This window comes from Bos grunniens, chromosome 15 (genome assembly GCF_055505025.1).
Source record: "Bos grunniens cultivar Pamir isolate PY7600 chromosome 15, Bosgru_T2T1.0, whole genome shotgun sequence".
Lineage (NCBI taxonomy): Eukaryota > Metazoa > Chordata > Mammalia > Artiodactyla > Bovidae > Bos > Bos grunniens.
Genome location: NC_141179.1, coordinates 16,595,471 through 16,615,712, shown reverse-complemented (window position 1 = coordinate 16,615,712; position 20,242 = coordinate 16,595,471). Strand labels below are relative to the sequence as shown.

The 20,242-nt window shown below is 39.3% G+C and overlaps 1 protein-coding gene across 5 annotated transcripts in view; it reads right to left on the bottom strand.

Annotated features, from left to right (window-relative positions):
• Positions 1–14,208, bottom strand: part of CWF19L2 (CWF19 like cell cycle control factor 2) — a 139,333-nt gene extending 125,125 nt beyond the window's left edge. For 2 of the 5 annotated variants that reach the window (XM_086339006.1, XM_086339008.1), the window contains exons 1-4: positions 14,106–14,208; positions 11,815–11,925; positions 10,968–11,087; positions 8,614–8,665 (exon numbers count right to left, since the gene is read on the bottom strand). Coding sequence is in view for 2 of the 5 variants with exons in the window: in XM_086339003.1 (XP_086195129.1) it covers positions 10,968–11,087; positions 11,815–11,925; positions 14,106–14,198 (324 nt within the window). In the remaining 3 variants the exon portion in view is untranslated. Of the gene's footprint in view, positions 1–8,613; positions 8,706–10,967; positions 11,088–11,814; positions 11,926–14,105 lie in introns of all 5 variants that reach the window. The other 3 variants (XM_086339003.1, XM_086339005.1, XM_086339007.1) reach the window with 2 other exon arrangements.
• Between the last annotated feature and the right edge of the window lie 6,034 nt (positions 14,209–20,242).

Below are 20,242 nucleotides of genomic sequence, written 5' to 3'. Positions count from 1 at the left end.
CTAACCAAATGAAGCTAAGAGAAAGAAGAGAAAAAGGAATAACAACAAATGGGACAAATAGAAAAGGGACTGGCAAGAAGAGAAACTCAAACATATCTATAATTATATTAAACATAAATAATCTCAGCACTGTCTAATAGGATCTTTCTATATCTAAACCACCCAATATGGTAGCCACTAATCCAGCCATAGAGACTTCCCTGGCTGCTCAGATGGTAAAGCGTCTGCCTACAATGGAGGAGACCTGGGTTCAATCCCTGGGTCAGGAAGATCCTCTGGCGAAGGAAATGGCAACCCACTCCAGTACTCTTGCCTGGAAAATCCCATGGATGGAAGAGCCTGGTAGGCTACAGATGTGAAGTCGCAGAGAGTCAGACACGACTGAGCGACTTCACCTTACCTTACCTTAATCTAGCCATATGTGTCTGTGAATACAAAAAAATCTGGCTAGTGAGACTAAAGAAATGATCTTTCAACCTGATAACTTCAATAAATTTTGATTAAAAATTTAAAACTCAATGTGGCTATCACATTATATAGTGGAGAAAATTCCCTAATTTAAAAGGAAGAAATTGATCAGCTAAATAAAAAGGCAAGCCTTAAATATAGACTGTCCACAAGAAATACACTTTCAATGTAAAATAAAGATACATTAAAACTAAAAATTTTTAGTTTTTTATCTTTATTGTATCTTTATTGTATACCTTGATATATCTTTATTTTACATTGAAAGTGTATTTCTTATGGACAGTCTATATTTAAGGCTTGCCTTTTTATTTAGCTGATCAATTTCCACTAATACAGTATACTAACGCATATATATGGAATTTAGAAAGATGGTAACAATAACCCTGTATACGAGAAAGCAAAAGAGACACTGATGTATAGAACAGTCTTTTGGACTCTGTGGGAGAGGGACAGAGTGGGATGATTTGGGAGAATGGCATTGAAACATGTATAATATCATATATGAAACGAGTCGCCAGTCCAGGTTTGATGCACGATACTGGATGCTTGGGGCTGGTGCACTGGGATGACCCAGAGGGATGGTATGGGGAGGGAGGAGGGAGGAGGGTTCAGGATGGGGAACACATGTATACCTGTGGCAGATTTCATGTTGATATATGGCAAAACCAATACAATATTGTAAAGTTAAAAAAAAAAAAAAAAAACTAAAAAATTTTTTTTAAAAATATACCATGAAAGCAAAAATAGTAACACAACTAAAAAGGCTTTATTAACATGAGACAGAAGTAGGCCTTAAAGAAGAATATTATCAGAAATAAAGAGGAACATTTCATGATATTATAATCATCAATTCATCAACAAGATATAACTATCCTAAAAGTGTATTTACCTAACAAGACTTCAAAATACATGAGGTAAAACTGACAAAATCCGAAGAAGAAAGACAAATTCACAACACAGAGATTTTACACTATGAATAAACTTTCTCCCAAGTTGACATTCACAGAACACTACAACTATGTATATTCAGTATACAACTGAATATACATACGTTTCAATTATACAAGAAATTTTCACCAAGATAGAGCATAGGCTAAGCCATAAACTCAGCCTCATAATTTTTTTAAAAAACTATAAGTTATACATAGTATGTTTTATGACAACTGAATTAAATTTGAAGCCAGAAACAAAAATGAAATGGGTTAAATCCACAAATTACTGGAAAAATTTAAAACTCATATACAGTCTGTAAGTTTAAAAAATAACAAAGTCAATTAGAAAATATTTTGAAAAGGATGATGATGAAAATATAACACCAAAATCAGTTACATGGAGATATAACAGTGCTAGGAGAAAAATCTGTAGATTATAAATACTCAATTAGAAAATAAGAAATGTTTAGAATGAAAGACCTATGTACCCACTTCAGGAAGTTAGAAAAAGAAAAGGAAATACAAAACATATAATAGAAAGAAATGGAAATAGAAAGACAACGGAAATCAACAGAATGTACACAAATGGAAAAATCAATGAAACTAAAAAGCAATTCTTTGAAAAAGATGATTAATAAAATTGATAAGCCTAAAACTATACTGACCAAGAAAACAAAGAAAAAATAGAAATAGCTAAAATCAGGAATGAAAGGAGGGAACGTAAATTCAACAATTTAGATGACATAAACAAATTCCTTGCAAATCTAAATTACCGTAACTCAAGAATAAAGAGAAAACATTTAATACAGATTTTAACAGAATTAAATTTGCACTTTAAGCATCCCACAAAGAAAACACTAGGCCCAAACAGTCTGACTAGTAAGCTTTAACAATCATTCAAGGAAGAAGCCACTCCAATCTTAACACAAACTTTTCTACAAACAGAAGAAAAGGGAATTTTTTTCTAATTCATATGTGAGGCCAGGATTCCCTTAACACTAAAACCCAATATCCCTCATAAACACTGATGCAAAACTTCTCAACCAACTGTGGGCAAATCAAATCATAAAGAAACATATTCAGTAAAATTCAAATGTAAATATATATAAATAAAATATTTTATAAAGAAAAATGACCAAACAGTGTTTATCCCAGGAATTCAGCTTCCTGTTACATTAAAAAAGTTAACCTATGTAATTCTTCATGTTAACAGAATAAAAGAGAAAAATCATGATTACATTAATAGATGTGTAAAAGTAACTTGACAAAATCCAATGCTTATTCGATACACCAACTCTTAGGAAAAAATTAAAATAGAGAAGAATTTACTTAATCTAAAAGGGCATACATGAAAAGCCCACAGCTAACATCATGCTTTCAGGTGAAAGATACTTTCCACTTAAGGAACAGGTAAGGAGGTCCAGCCTCATCACTTCTATTGAACACTATACTGAAGTCCTAGCTAGTGAAATAAAATATTAACAAATGAGGTAAAAGGCATAGAGATTGGAAAGAAAAAAAAAGTGTCTTTACTCACACATAACACAATCATATACTAAGAAATCAACCAAAAAAAGCTAACACTAGTACTTGTGAATTTAGGAAGGTGACAAGATACAGGCAAATATGCAAGAATCTATTGTAAAGACATATACTAGCTGCCAATACAAGAAAAACAAAATTTATTTTTAATTCCATTTCCAACAGCACTCCAAGAAAATAAAATATAAAAATATAGCAAAAGATGATAGTAAGACCTCTACACTGAAAATATCAGAAAACTGTGAGAGAAATTTTTAAAAACTTTGAAAGATATACCATATGCATGATTGGTTGCATGACTCTATTTTAAGATATTAATTGTCTCAAAATCGATCTATTGATGCAAAACAATTCCAATCAAAACATCAGTAGCCACTTTTGCTGAAAATGATAAGTGATTATAAAATTTACTTTAAAAATGCAAATACCCTAGAGTACCAAAACACTTTTTAAAAAGAACAAAATCATAGAACTTACACTACTTTATTCCAAGACTTACCCTAGAATTGCCGTAATTAAGACCAAGGAGAGACATGCAAGTCAACGGAACAGAAGAGTCTAGAAATTATCCCACAAATATATATGCTCAATTGTATTTAAAACACAGGAGCCTAAGTAATTTAACAGAGAAAGGTTAGCCTTCTCAACAAATGATGCTGGAACATGTGGAAATTCATATGGAAAAAAATTAAACTTTGACACTTACTACATACCATTAACAAAAATTACTCAAAATGAATTACTGACAAAAAAGCCAAAGCTACAAAATTTCTTGAAAAAAACAAAGGAAAAAATCTTCACAACCTTGAGATGTACAAAAGTTAGGACATCAAAAGCAGTAATGAGGAGAAATTAATGGTAAAAGAACATAATTGATAAACTGGAGTTCATAAAAGAAAACAGAATGGCCAATAAAGATTTAAATAAATGCTCCACATCATTGATCTTCAAGGAAATATCACATGAAATAACTACACACAGTAGGATGGCTAGAAAACTACAAAGACTGAATATTCCAAGTGCTCTTCAAGATGCAGAATAACTGGAACTCTTATAAACTGCTGGAAGGAGTATAAAATGGTCCAAACACTTTGGAAAACAATGGTATTTTTCCAAGAGAAAAACATGTCCACAAAAAGACTTGTAAACATTCACAGTAGCTTTATTCAGTGTTTTTTAGTTACTAAGTTGGGCCCAACTCTTTGCAATCCCATGGACTATGGCTCACTAGGCTCCTCTGCCCATGGGATTTCACAGCAAGAATACCCCCATCTATTTGCCATGAAGTGATGGGACCGGATGCCATGATCTTAGTTTTCTGAATGTTGAACTTTAAGCCAATGTTTTCACTCTCCTCTTTCAGTTTCAAGAGGCTCTTTACTTCTTCACTTTCTGCCTTAAGCGTGGTGTCATCTGCATATCTGAGGTTATTGATATTTCTCCCAGTAATCTTGATTCTAGCTTGTGCTTCATCCAGGCTGGCATTTCGCATGATGTACTCTGCATGTAAGTTAAATAAGCAGGGTGACAATACACAGCCTTAATGTACTTCTTTCCCAATTTGGAACCAGTCAATTGTTCCATATCTGGTCCTAACTGTTGCTTCTTGACCGGCATATACAGGAGGCAGGTCAGCTGGTCTGGTATTCCCATCTCTTTAAGAATTTTCCAGTTTGTTGTGATCCACACAGTCAAAGGCTTTAGCATAGTCAATGAAGCAGAAGTAGATGTTTTTCTGAAATTCTCTTGCTTTTCCTATGATCCAATGTAAGTTGGCAATTTGATCTCTGGTTCCTCTGCCTTTTCTAAACCCAGCTTGAACATCTGGAACTTCTCGGTTCATGTACTGTTGAAACCCAGCTTGGAGAATTTTCAGCATTACTTTGCAAGCAAGTGAGAGGAATGCAATTGCACACTGGTTTTAACATTATTGCCTTTCTTTGGGATCAAATGAAAACTGACCTTTTCCAGTCCTGTGGCCACTACTAAGTTTTCCAAATTTGCTGGCATATTAGTCATATTAGCCACAAACTAAAAAACAACTCAAATGACTCTGAACAGATAAAATAGACAAGCAAATTATGGTATATCTACATACTGTAATATAGCAAAAAAGAGAAAAGAAATACTGATACATGCAATCACTTGAGTTGCAAAAATGTAACGTCAAGCCAAAGAATCACAACATAAAAAAGATTGTATTATAGTCGACCCTTGAACAGTGTGGGGCTTAGAGGTGCCTACCCTCTGTGCAGTGGAAAACGAACATGTAACTTTACAGTTGGCCATCCGTATCTACAGGTCCACATCTGCAGACTTAACCAACCAACTGTGGATTATGTAGTACTATAGTATATATTTCTCAAAAAAGATCCACATATAAATGCACCTATACAATCCAAACTGATGTTGTTCAAGAATTAACCATATATGAATATTTATGCTGCTGCTGTGTTATGCTTCGGAGAAGGCAATGGAAACCCACTCCACTCTTGCCTGGAAAATCCCATGAACGGAAGAGCCTGGTAGGCTGCAGTCCATGCGGTCACGAAGAGTTGGACACAACTGAGTGACTTCACTTTCACTTTCCACTTTCATGCATTGGAGAAGGAAATAGCAACCCACTCCAGTGTTCTTGGCTGGAGAATCCCAGGGATGGTGGAGCCTGGTGGGCTGCCATCTATGGGGTCGCACAGAGTCAGACACGACTGAAGCGACTTAGCAGCAGCAGCAGCAGCAGCTGTGTTACGCTTAGTCGCTCAGTCATATCTCACTCTTTGTGACCTCATGGACTGTAGCCCGTCAGACTCCTCTGTCCATGGGCTTCTCTAAGCAAGAACACTAGAGTGGGCTGCTGTGCCCTCCTCCAGGGGATCTTTCCAACCCAGAAATTGAACCAGGGTCTCCCTCATTGCAGGCGGATTCTTTACCACCTAAGCTACCGGGGAAGCCCATGTGAATATTTATATGGAATCCCAATATAGGGAAAACAAATCTATAGAGTGATAAAGCAGACTTATCGTTGGCCAGAGAGGAGGAAGAAGAGGGAGGGTGAGAAAGAAGAGGGAGGGTGAGGAAGAACTGATTGCAAAGAGCCATGAGGAACTTTATGGGGAATGGAAATGCTCTATACCTTAACTGATAGGGCTAACCAGATATAAGAATTAAACAGTAGACTTATTAGAGGATTATTTTATTATTTATAAATTATACCTCAGCAAAACTGATTTTAAAAGTTAAAAAAAAAAAATCAAGAGACTGTGACAGTCAAGACATGCTTTCCAGTCTCACATGGATCTTCAAGGGTTCCCATTTGCTTCTATTACTACCTAAGCAAAGTTGTTTCAAATCTACACAATTTCCTCAATCCCTCTATCCTACTTCTACTCTCAAGTTGTCTTCTCATATGATGATTTTACCTTCCACTTCATAAAGGAAACAGAACATCAAGCATAAATACCATCAATAATCTGTTTGCTTTATTTATCTGCTACTTCCTCTTCATTTATCTGTGTTTATGTACATCTTTATTACTTCCCTGCTAAGAAGTACATCTTTATTACTTTCCTGCTAAGAAGACAAGGTGCTCCTCCTTCCATTAAGATTACCCCTTCCTCTGAAACCTTGCTCACCCAAATGCATCATTCTCAAGAATATCTAAGCCTGTCTCCATAAAACATTTTCTCAAAAAGAGTTCCCAACCAACCTGATTCCCCAAACCTTTCCTTTCACTGTCAGTGTAAATTTTTCTTTACTTCTTCAGTCAACCTCAATGTGATGTGGGCACTGAGCATTCATTCAAATTACTCTCTGTAAGGTATGTTACACAACTTTAAAGGCAGTACAAATGTGCATGCTATATGTGGCAACAATAACAACAACAATAGAACAACAACAATAAAAAGAAAACAAAGAATGGGACAGTGAGTCTCTGATAAAGGGAAGCAAGTGCCCTTAATCAAATGGCATAAATGATTAGTCACCCTGACACATATATCCCAGGGGATGGGGATTCTTAACAGCTGTGATACTTGTGTAAATTTCTGATAGTTTTATAAACTCCACTGAAATAAACAACTTTGTGTATAAATTTCTTATTGAAGAGAAGATCAGTTTTATCAGATTCTCAATGAAGTCAGCAACTCAATCCCACAATTGTGGAAACATTACCCCTATTTTGCTTTTCCTTTAAGATTTTCCAACTCCCTTTGTCCTGAGCTATATTCAAAAGAATTTTATTTTCTATATAATATTCCTACCATTACAAAACATGCTGGATACTTGATAAAACTATCCAGCTGTATTTCTCACTGTGAATGAAGATGTTTCATTCTCACTGTAAAGAACAACTCTCACTGTAAAGCTGTAAAGAACAACACTGCATAGGAACCTGGAATGTTAGGCCCATGAATCAAGGTAAATTAGATGTGATCAAGAAGAAGATGGCAAGAGTAAACATCAACATCTTAGGAATCAGTGAACTAAAATGGACGAGGATGGGAGAATTAAATTCAGATGACCACTGTATCTACTACTGTGGGGAAGAATTCCTTACAAGAAATGGAGTAGCCCTGAGTCAAAAAAAGAATCTGAAATGCAGTACTTGGGTACAACCTCGAAAATGACAGAACAATCTAAGTTCATTTCCAAGACAAACCATTCAACATCACAGTAATTCAAGTCTATGCCCCAACAACTGATGCTGAAGAACGTGAAGCTGACCAGTTCTATGAAGACCTACACCACCTTCTAAAACTAATACCAAAAAAAAAGAGATGCTCTTTTCCTCACAGAGGATTGGAATGCAAAAGCAGCAAATCAAGAGATACCCGGAGTAACAGGCAAGTTTGGCCTTGGAGTAAAAAATGAAGCAGGGCAAAGGCTAACAGTTTTCTCAAGAACACAACAGTAATACCAAACCATTTTCCAACAACCCAAGACACAATTCTACACATGGAGATCATCAGATGATCAAGACCTAAAGCAGATTGATATATTCTTAGCAGCTGAAGACGGAGAAGTCATCAAAAGTCAGTCAGCAAAACAGGACCTGGAGCTGACTGTGGCTCTAAGCTCCTCATTGCAAAATTCAGGTTTAAATTGAAGAAAGTAGAGAAAACCATTAGGCCATTCGGGTATGATCTAAATCAAATCCCTTATGATTATACAGTGGATGTGACAAATAGATTTAAAAGATTATATCTGGTAAAGAGAGTGCCTAAAGAACTATGGATGGAGGTTCATAACATTGTACAGGAGGCAGTGACTAAAACCATCCCAAAGAAAAACAAATACAAGAAGGCAAAGTGGTTATCTGAGGAAGCTTTACAAATAGCTGAAGAAAGAAAAGAAGGGAAAGGCAAGAGAAAGGGAAAGATACACCTAACTGAATGCAGAGCTCCAGAGAATAGCAAGGAGATATAAGGCCTTCTTAAATGAACAATGCAAAGAAACGGAAGAAAACAATCAAATGGGAAAGACTAGAAATCTCTTCAAGAAAACTGGAGATATTAAGGGACATTTCATGCAAGAATGGACATAATAAAGGACAGGAACAGTCAAGATCTAACAGAAGCAGAAGAAATTAAGAAGAGGTGCCAAGAATACACAGAAGAACTGCACAAAAAAGGGTCTCAATGACCCACATAAGCACGATGGTATGGTCACTCACCTAGAACCCAACGTCCGGGAGCATGATGTCAAGTGGGCCTTAGGAGGCATCACTACAAAGATAGTAGAGATGACGGAATTCCAGCTGAGCTACTTTCAAATGATAAAAAATGATATTGAAAAGGTGTTGCACTCAACATGTCAGCAAATCTGGAAAACTCAGTAGTAGCCACAAGACTGAAAAAGGTCTGTTTTCATTCCAATCCCAAATAACAGCAATGCCAAAGAATGTTCAAATTACCATACAATTGCACTCATTTCATATGCTAGCAGAATTATGCTCAAAATCCTTCAAACCAGGCTTTAGTAGTATGTGAACTGAGAACTTCTAGATATACAAACTGCATTTAGAAAAGGCAGAGGAACCAGAAATCAAACTGCCAACATTTGTTGGATCGTAGAAAAAGCAAGAGAATTGCAAAAAAATATCTGCTTCATTGACTACACTAAAGCCTTTGAATTTGTGGATCACAACAAACTGTGGACAACTCTTAAAGAGATGGAAATACCAAACCATCTTATCTGTCTCCTGAGAAACCTGTATGGGAGTCAAGAAGCAACAGTCAGAACCAGACATGGAACAATGGACTGGTTCAAAATTGGGAAAGGAGACCGACAAGGCTGTATACTGTCACTCTGCTTATTTAAATTAAATGCAGAGTACATCATGTGAAACACCAGGCTGGATGAATCACAAGCTGGCATCAAGACTACTGGGATCAACATCAACAACCTCAGATATGCACATGGCATATCTGCCACTTTAATGACAGAAAGTAAAGGGGATCTAAAGAGCCTCCTGATGAGGGTGAAAAAGGAGAGTGAAAAAGCTGGCTTGAAACTCAACATGAAAAAAACTAAGACTGTAGCATCCGGTCCCATCATTTCATGGCAAATAGAAGGGTGAAAACTGGTAGCAATGACAAAATTTATTTTCTTGAGCTCCAAAATCAGCACAGATGGTGACTGTGGCCATGAAATTAAAAGATGTTTGCTCCTTGGTAGGAAAGCTATGACAAATCTCAGAAGTACATTAAAAAGCAGAGATATCACTTTGCTGACAAAGGTCCATATAGTCAAAGCTATGGTTTTCCCAGTAGTCATGTCCAGATACGAGAGCTGGACCATAAAGAAGGCTAAGCACCAAAGAATTGGTACTTTCAAATTGTGGTGCTAGAGAAGATTCTTGAGAGTCCTTTGGACTGCAAGGAGATCAAACCAGCCACTCCTAAAGGAAATCAACCCTGAACTGGAAGGACTGTTGCTGAAGCTGAAGCTCCAATACTTCAGCCACCTAATTCAAAGAGTCAACTCATTGGAAAAGAACTTGATACTGGCAAAGACTGAAGGCAAAAGGAGAAGGGGGCAGCACAGGATGAGACAGTCAGATGGCATCAACAACTCAATGGATATGAATGTGAGCAAACTCCAGGACATAGTGGAGGACAGAGTCTGGTGTGCTGTAGTCCATGGAGTAGCAAAGAGTCGGATATGACTTAGCGACTAAAACAACATTCTTATATAAAACAAGCTTTCGTGAGCCAATTATCATCTCAGGGCATACTGCCAAAATTTAATTTCTGAAACTACAAGAGGGCCAGACTGGACTGACTTTTTGGAGTCCAGTCTGGCCCTCTCATGAAGACTCATCTGTATAATCCTCTGAAGAGCATACCTAGGAGTGCAATTATCACTAAACACCTCCAGCTCATCTCATTAAGCACCACATACTTTTCTCTTCCTGAAAATAACCATGAGGGTTTGCCTTGCTTTCCTTTCTTTTGTGAGTCCTCTCATCCAAAACCTGGCTAGAGACACAACAGATCCAGCATTCTCTTCCTTTCTGTCCCAAAGATAAATATACAAATACAACCCATTTTAAACACTTAATTGTTAATGTCTATGAAAAACAAACTGAGGTAACAAACTGAAAAGTCTTGGTACTCTTTCCCTTATTTTATGGTACTATTTTTACTCCCCTTTCACTCTTTCCTGTTTCTCCTAATTTTCCAACTGCTTCTACTTAAAATCCTTTACTTGCTGTCTGCCTTCTCAGTATTGGTATTCTTCCTTCTTTTCAGTTTCCCAAGGCAATTCATCCATTTTAATGGCTTTAAACAGCAATGACTCTCCAATCGTATCTTGATCCTCTAGCCCTTATCTAAAACCTAAGATCCATATTTCTACCATTTCCTGTACACCTCCAAGTAGATGACTCCCAAGCATTTTCTTGGGAGTGTACCTTCACTAGTAATATTTCCTAAGTTCTCACATGTATTTTAGGTCCCCATATGTTGCTCCTTTACATACAATATTCTCAAGTAGCTTCTTTGGTTAGTTTTAGCACATACTTACTGATGAACTGTCGGTTGACTCATTTTTTTCACACTTTTGTTTCTTGCTCTTTTTTTTCTTCTCTTTCTTTACTTTTTTTGAATGCTTGTCTTTTTTCTTCTTTTTCTTCACACGGTCTTCCTATAAATAATCAGTTTGAAGAGGCAAGAATTTAGTTTTAGCTTACTTTAAAAAGTAAGTATTTTGAGGAAAAGATCTATGTCCTAAAACACTTTAAATCTTTCATGAGAGGAGACAAGGAATATGATTAAATAAATAGCTTCTTCTAAAAAATTGTGACATGCTTCTATAATATATGCACTACTAATAAACCATATAACTAAAATTTCTTGGAAAAATACAAGGAAAGTTTAAATTTATTTGTAAATATATTGACAGACAGATATAATCAAACATATATATGAAAACACAGTGTGTATATATCTCCTTCAACGAGCCCAAGAGAATTTATAGATTATGAACCACATGAAATCTAACAAGACAGCATAAACTGTGGGAAGAGAAAGCAAGAATTGAGACATCCCCCTTTAAAAAAAAAAAGCATCACATTAAGTTTAAAACACATAACACTTTAGATCCATAAACTTAACACAAGTGGACTGGAAACTTGGATCTAAGCTTTCTACCAGCCAACTCAACTAATACAATCTTTCCAATATCATGTCCAAAATATTAATATATACTACTCTAGCCAGAGAGACAAATATTCAGTACTGTCAACTATGTGGTATTCATTCTGTAACTTGTAAAAAAGAGTTTATAAACTTGTTCTTCCAGTATTAACTTGAATAAGTGCAAAAAAAAAAAAAAAAATAAGCTTACACCAAGTAAGGCTGCTAGTATTTACCTGTGAGATTTGTTCAACTCTCTTAATCACATCAGGTAGCATCCATGTTTCCTCACCCCGAAGTCGTTTCAGTTCTTTACGCCTTTCTTCCTTTTCAAAATTGGCTTTAGCCTAAAACCGTGAAAAAAATAAAAATTAACAATTGACCCACCTACTTCTCACCAAAAAAGCAAAACAGAAACCTCCCCCACTTTCATGTAAGGCTCACCACAATTTGCTTCTATCAAAGTCTGTGTGCATGTGTAGTAAGACACTTCAGTCATGACAGACTCTTTGCAACCCCATGGACTGTAGCTTGTCAGGCTCCTCTGTCCATGGGATTCTCCTCACAAGAATACTGGAGCGGATTGTCATGCCCTCCTCCAGAGCATCTCCCCAAACCTTGGGACTGAATCCGCATCTCTTACATCTCCTGCACTGGCAGGTGGGTTCTTTACCACTACCACCACCTGGGAAGCCCCTACCAAAGTGTAAGAAAGATTAAAAACAACAAATTCTCCTTCCACATTACCAACTGCATTATCAGTTAGCAATCACTAGTGAAATGAGCCAGACTTCCCTGGTAGCTCAGCTAGTAAAGAATCCGCCTGCATGTGGAAGACCTGGATTCAATCCCTGAGTTTGGAAGATCCCCTGAAGGAGGGCATGGCAATCCACTCCAGTATTCCTGCCTGGAGAACCTCATGGACAGAGGAGCTGGGTGGACTACAGACCATAGGGTCACAAACAGTCAGACACGACTGCAAGAGGAAGCAAAGCACAGTACAGTGAAATGAGCCACCAAGCAAGGACAGAATCTTGGGACCTACTGTAGACCTCTTCCTCTCCCCTAAGCTCCCTACCTCAAAAATGACTTGAATCTCTTTTCCCTTCGCTATCCCACTGATAGTGCCTGATACTTCTGCAACTGTTAGGAGACTGACCTCCATACCTTCGGTCTGCAACGTCCATAATCCTCTACCCACACCCTCAAAATGCTTCAAAAAGAATCACCTTTCTAAAAACAAATGATCATATTGATAAGTTTTTATCATTCAAAAACAGTCAAACTAAGTAACAGCTTCCTAAGAAGCTGTTCCTGCCTTTTCATTTTCTCCCCAAATTTCAAAGCTAGGATTGGTCCTTCTCAAAATTCTATACATAGCTATACTATAAAATTTATAATAGTTTACAAATCCACTCCCTCCAAAAACTGCCTGAAATATCAGAGACAAGGATGAAGGATATTTATTATACACATACATTACGTATGCTGAAATCAGGGACCACCAACCTTTCACTTCTGTAAGACTTATTGCCCTTTTCTTCCCCTGTAAAATCTGACTGCAGTCATTATAACTTCTTCCTGTCTCCTATACCGGTTCCTTATTTGCATTTAATAGAGAAGGAAATGGCAACCCACTCCAGTGTTCTTGCCTGGAGAATCCCAGGGACGGGGGAGCCTGGTGGGCTGCCGTCTGTGGGGTCGCACAGAGTCGGACACGACTGAAGCGACTTAGCAGCAGCAGCAGCAGCATTTAAATGTGTTTTAAACGGTTATAGCTTAAAACAGATAAAATAATGATCATCACTTGTTTCACCTTACATTGTTCTCTAACTACAACTTTTCCCCTTCACACTTCTTTTCCCCTGCCACACTTCTCACATCTTATGAGCTAAGTCAATAGTACAGTTTACTTCCTCCCTTCCTTATTTTACCTCTACTCATTTCAATCTTAATGAAAAACACGTTTCTCAACTTTTTCGAGGGGCTAAATTTTTTAGATCTCTGTCTCAATCGCTGTTTGGTTCAGTACGGGTTTGCAATAAGCCGGATAACTGACACAAATAACTTAAAAGGAGAATGAAAGGATCTACTCTAACGTGCCTCACACGAGTTTCTGAAAACGGAAAATTTCATTTCAGATATAGCATGAGGGAGGACTCAAGCTGTAAGATATGCAGGGAAAACAGTGGGGTCCCTCGAAAGTGCGCAGCACAGGTGATCAGGTGCTAGAAATGTCAAGCACGGATGCTTTTAAAGATAAGGAACGTCAGAGGAAAGAAAAGAAGTTTTCTGGAAAAGAATATGAGCAACTGGAGCCTTCCAGAGCATCTAAGAGGCAAAGGATACCCAATAGTGTGTGAGCATCCCAAAGGAAAACATCTATCCCCACACAACTAGATAAGGTAAGATACTAAGGAAATGAATCAAGAAAGGGTGCGGGGAGGCAGGAGAGCTAGACGCCTAACTCCCAGAAGGCCTCCACCGGCAATTCTAAATGATTCCCAAAGCCTCAAAACTGAGGTACCTGGCGCAACACCTCGCTCCTGGCACTTCGAATCTGTTCCTTACGCTCTTCGACGCTACTCTCACTTTCAAATCTAACCCCGGCAGCCGCCATAGTTGTTGTCGTAAAGCTAGGAAGCCGGCACAAAAATCTCGGTTTACGACTGTCGTAATTCAGTAAACAAACCGGGACTTCCGACTAGAGGGAGGAGGGAATCTGCGCCACCAAAAGAGCATGCGCAAACTGTTGCTTATTATTTCGGTTAATATCTAACCCTTAGGTTCGGAGAAGGCAATGGCACTCAACTCCAGTACTCTTGCCTGTAAAATCCATGGACACAGGAGCTAAGTAGGCTGCAGTTCATGGGGTCGCTGGGAGTCGGACACGACTGAGCGACTTCACTTTCACTTTTTACTTTCATGCATTGGAGGAGGTGGCAATCCACTCCAGTGTTCTTGCCTGGACAATACCAGTGGCGGAGAAGCCTGGTGGGATGCCGTCTCTGGGGTCGCACAGAGTCGGACACGACTGAAGCGACTTAGCAGCAGCAGTAGCAATAGGTTTGCAAGAAACAGAAGGTTAAAGTCAAGGAGTTACCCTGAACAGGACTTGTGTCAGCGTACATTTATTACGCAGTTTGCACGGGACTGACGCCATGTCACAGCTGAAGTGAAGTCGCTAGTCGTGTCCGACTCAGCGACCCCATGGAGTGTAGCCTGCCACACTCGTAGGATTTCCCATGTGATTTTCCAGGCAAGACTTAAGTCAAGGGGTTACCCTCCTTCGTATATTGGGGTTGCCCTGAACAGGACTTGTGTCCTCGTACATTTATTACGCAGTTTGCACGGGACTGACGGCATTTCATAGCTGAAGTGAAGTCGCTCAGTCGTGTCCGACTCTTCACGACCCCATGGACTGCAGCCTCCCAGGCTCCTCCGTCCATGGGATTTTCCAGGGAAGAGTACTGGAGTGGGGTGCCATTGCCTTCTCCTTCAGTTCAGTTCAGTTCATTCGCTCAGTTGTGTCTGACTCTTTGCGATGCCATGAATCACAGCACGCCAGGCCTCCCTGTCCATCCCCATCTCCTGGAGTTCACTCAGACTCATGTCCATTGAGTCGGTGATGCCATCCAGCCATGTCATCTTCTGTCATCCCCTTCTCCTCCTGCCCCCAATCCCTCCCAGTATCAGAGTCTTTAACAAGCAGTCAACTCTTCGCATGAGGTGGCCAAAGTACTGGAGTTTTAGCTTCAGCATCATTCCTTCCAAACAACACCCAGGGCTGATCTCCTTTAGAATGGACTTTAGAATGGATCTCCTTGCAGTCCAAGGGACTCTCAAGAGTCTTCTCCAACACCACAGTTCAAAAGCATCAATTCTTCAGCACTCAGCTTTCTTCACAGTCCAACTCTCGCATCCATACATGACCACTGGAAAAACCATAGCCTTGACTAGACGGACCTTTGTTGGCAAAGGAATGTCTCTGCTTTTCAATATGCTATCTAGGTTGGTCATAACTTTTCTTCCAAGCAGCAAGCATCTTTTACTTTCATGGCTGCAGGCACCATCTGCAGTGATTTTGGAGCCCCAAAAAATTAAGTCTGACACTGTTTCCACTGTTTCCCCATCTATTTCCCATGAAGTGATGGGACCAGATGCCATGATCTTAGTTTTATGAATGTTGAGCTTTAAGCCAACTTTTTCACTCTCCACTTTCACTTTCATCAAGAGGCTTTTGAGTTCCTCTTCACTTTCTGCCATAAGGGTGGTGTCATCTGCATATCTGAGGTTATTGATATTTCTCCTGGCAATCTTGATTCCAGCTTGTGCTTCTTCCAGCCCAGCGTTTCTCATGATGTACTCTGCATATAAGTTCAATAAACAGGGTGACAATATACAGCCTTGACGTACGCCTTTTCCTATTTGGAACCAGTCTGTTGTTCCATGTCCAGTTCTAACTGTTGCTTCCTGACCTGCATACAGGTTTCTCAAGAGGCAGGTCAGGTGGTCTGGTAGTCCCATCTCTTGAAGAATTTTCCACAGTTTATTCTGATCCACACAGTCAAAGGCTTTGGCATAGTCAATAAAGCAGAAATAGATGTTTTTCTGGAACTCTCTTGCTTTTTCCATGATCCAGCGGATGTTGGCAATTTGATCTCTGGTTCCTCTGCCTTTTCTAAAACCAACTTGAACATCTGGAAGTCCACAGTTCACATATTACTGATGCCTGCCTTGGAGAATTTTGAGCATTACTTTACTAGTGTGTGAGATGAGTGCGATTGTGCTGTAGTTTGAGCATTCTTTGGCATTGCCTTTCTTTGGGATTGGAATGAAAACTGACCTTTTCCAGTCCTGTGGCCACTGCTGAGTTTTCCAAATTCGCTGGCATATTGAGTGCAGCACTTTCACAGCATCATCTTTCAGGATTTGAAATAGCTCAACTGGAATTCCATCACCTCCACTAGCTTTGTTCGTAGTGATGCTTTCTAAGGCCCACTTGACTTCACATTCCAGGATGTCTGGCTCTAGGTGAGTGATCATACCATCGTGATTATCTTGGTCGTGAAGATCTTTTTTGTCCTTATCTCCCCTTAAAACTTTCTGCAGTGTGCTTGGTTCGGGCAGATTAAAGGTACATGTTGCAAAAATTTCTACCAAAGTGCCCTTATCGAGAAAGAGGTTTCCCTGTTCTGGAGGAATGGACTAAAGGAAGGCTGGCCAGAAAGACAGTGCAAGTTAGCAGGAGAGAAGACTTGCTTTGAAGAGTCAGTATTTTGCTTTGGTGGATTTTTTTTTTTAAACACAGTATATGAAAAAGTCATGTGAATTTTGCATTGTACTTCATAATTTATACTTCTTTAAAGTGTAACATTTTTTCTGACCTCATATTGTTTGTTCATACTGTCTCAGTAACAAGTGAAAAAAAAAAGGAATGAGTTTTTTTCTTCCCTTTCCAGAGACTAAAGGAGATAAAAGAGAACAGCGAGCAGGCCTGAGTATTCCTAGTTTTGTTTTTTTGTTTTTGTTTACTTTAACAGCTTCTAACTCTGAATGTAACTGAATTTGCTCTTCTGCCCCTTAACTCTGCAGGAGCTACACTTCACACCTATTTTCCTTTGACTCTGTGTTAAATACATCCACTATCTGGTGTGAAGGAGAAGGGGGCATCAAAGGATGAGAAGGCTGGATGGCATCATCAATACAATGCACAAGAACTTGGGCATGGGAGATGGTGAGGGACAGGGAGGCCTGGCATGCTGCAATCCATGGGGTCAAAGAGAGTAGGACGTGACTGGGTGATTGAACAGCAACATCTGGTGTTTAACCTTACAATACCCTTCCCCTTATAGTTGCTTATCAGAAAGAAGGCTGCAGAACCACCCAAATGCCAGACTCAATTGCTGGATTACTAACAACAGCCTATGGCTGAAACAATGCAAGGAGAAGAAATTTAGATTCTAACACCATTTCCTTTAGGATGGACTGGTTGGACCCCCTTGCAGTCCAAGGGACTCTCAAGAGTCTTCTCCAACACCACAGTTCAAAAGCATCATTTCTTTCGCTCTCAGCTTTCTTTATAGTCCAACTCTCACATCCATGCATGACAAGTGGAAAAACTATAGCTTTGCCTAGACGAACCTTTGTTGGTAATGTCTCTCTGCTTTTTAATATGCTGTCTAGGTTGGTCATAGTTTTTCTTCCAAAGAGCAAACATCTTTTAATTCCATGGCTCCAGTCACCATCTGCAGTGATTTTGGAGCCCCCCGAAATAAAGTCTTTCATTGTTTCCCCATCTATTTGCCATGAAGTGATGAGACTGGATGCCATGATCTTAGTTTTCTGAATGTTAAGTTTGAAGCCAACTTTTTCACTCTCCTCTTTCACTTTCATCAAGAGGCTCTTTAGTTCTTCGATTTCTGCCATAAGGGTGGCATCATCTGCACCAAAGAGGCAGCTGGGGGATGTCAATAGATAAGATTTTGGTGAAGGAAAGTTCAATGCAAACAAGTTCTTACTTCACAAGAGGTATTCTGCTACTCACAAGGATCTGACGTCATCAAGAAGTGATTTAGTGCTTTTCTAGATATGAGGAGATGTAAGGATTAGGATCATGAAATCAGTTCCTAAAAATATCCAACTATCTAAAGACTGGATGCAGGAAGAGAAGGGGATAACAGAGGGTGAGATGGTTGGATGGTATCACCAACTTAATGAACATGAGTTTCAGCAAGCTCTGGGAGATTTGAAGGACAGGGATGCCTGGCGTGCTGCAGTCCATGTGGCACAGAGTCGGACATGACTGAGTGACTGCTACTGCTACTGCTAAGTCACTTCAGTCGTGTCTGACTCTGTGCGACCCCATAGACGGCAGCCCACCTGGCTCCGCCGTCCCCGGGACTCTCCAGGCAAGAACACTGGAGTGGGTTGCCATTTCCTTCTCCAATGCATGAAAGCGAAAAGTGAAAGTGAAGTCACTCAGTCGTGTCCGACTCTTAGCGACCCCATGGACCGCACTCTAAAGACCCGTCGCACCAGATTCCCTGAAGCACAGAGTGCCTTATTCTACCCTGAACTCGCTGTAGGGGTGTTGAAGGTCAACAGCTGCAGCAGCACAGGGTTCAATCTCTGCAGAGGCAGATGGTAAATGCCCTTGTTGTTCAGTCAGAGGCAATGCTTTTGGCTAGTGCCAATTTGTAGTTGACAGGTAAGCGCCAACTTGTATTTGACAACATAAACTATATTGAGGTATGTTGACTAAAGAGTTATTCACAACCTAAAAGTCAAGAGTTAACGTTTTATTGAACGGAACTTTTAGGATTTCAAGCCTAGGAGACAGTATCTCAAGTAACCCTGATAAACTGCTCTGAGGAGGCAAGGAGAATAGTCATGATATACAGAAGTTTTGCAACAAATGGCAAACATCAAAAGATGATTAGTTAAAGAAAACCAGATATGTCAACCTAAGGGATTTAGCACTTTTCTATGTATGGAAAGATGCATAAGTCTGGGCTCTTGAAATCATTTCTTTGATATGCACCTCAGCTATCTCGTGCCAGTATCTTATGTTTCCATATTCTGAGTTTCCTCAGGATTCACCATGGGGAGCAGCCATGGCCTCTAGATGGCAAGTATTCTTTTCTTCCCAGAGATTCCCTCAGGGTTCAGCAGCTCACCATACACTGTGGCTATAATGTCTGATGACTTCGACCTTTGTTAACTGATATGGCAAGTGATATTCCATTTAACAGGTAATTATGCTTTCTTTTCAAGTTTCATAGAACTGAATTTGTGTTTGCAGGGAACTTTCCAAGGAGTTTCTACTTCACCTATCTGTGAAAATCTTTTTTTTCTTCTTCTTACTTTTTATCTTGTATTGGGGTGCAGGTCAGGAAGCAACAGTTAGAACTGGACATGGAACAACAGACTGGTTCCAAATAGAGAAAAGGAGTATGTCAAGGCTGTATATTTTTCACCCTGCTTATTTAACTTCTATGCAGAGTACATCATGAGAAACACTGGGCTGGAAGAAGCACAAGCTGGAATCAAGATTGCCAGGAGAAATATCAATAACCTCAGATATGCAGATGATACCACCCTTATGGCAGAAGGTGAAGAGGAACTAAAAAGCCTCTTGATGAAAGTGAAAGAGGAGAGTGAAAAGTTGGCTTAAAGCTCAACATTCAGAAAACTAAGATCATGGCATTCTGGTCCCATCACTTCACAGCAAATAGACGGGGAAACAGTGGAAACAGTGTCAGACTTAATTTTTTGGGGCTCCAAAATCACTGCAGATGGTGCCTGCAGCCATGAAATTAAAAGACACTTGCTGCTTGGAAGAAAAGTTATGACCAACTTAGACAGCATATTTAAAAGCAGAGACATTACTTTGTCAACAAAAGTTCGTCTAGTCAAGGCTATGGTTTTTCCCGTGGTCATGTATGGATGTGAGAGTTGGACTATAAAGAAAGCTGAGCATCAAAGGATTGATGCTTTTGAACTGTGTTGTTGGAGAGTCCCTTGGACGGCAAGGAGATCCAACCAGTCCATCCTAAAGGAGATCAGTCCTGTTCATTGGAGGGACTGATGATGAAGCTGAAACTCCAATACTTTGGCCACCTAATGCAAAGACCTGACTCATTTGAAAAGACCCTGATGCTG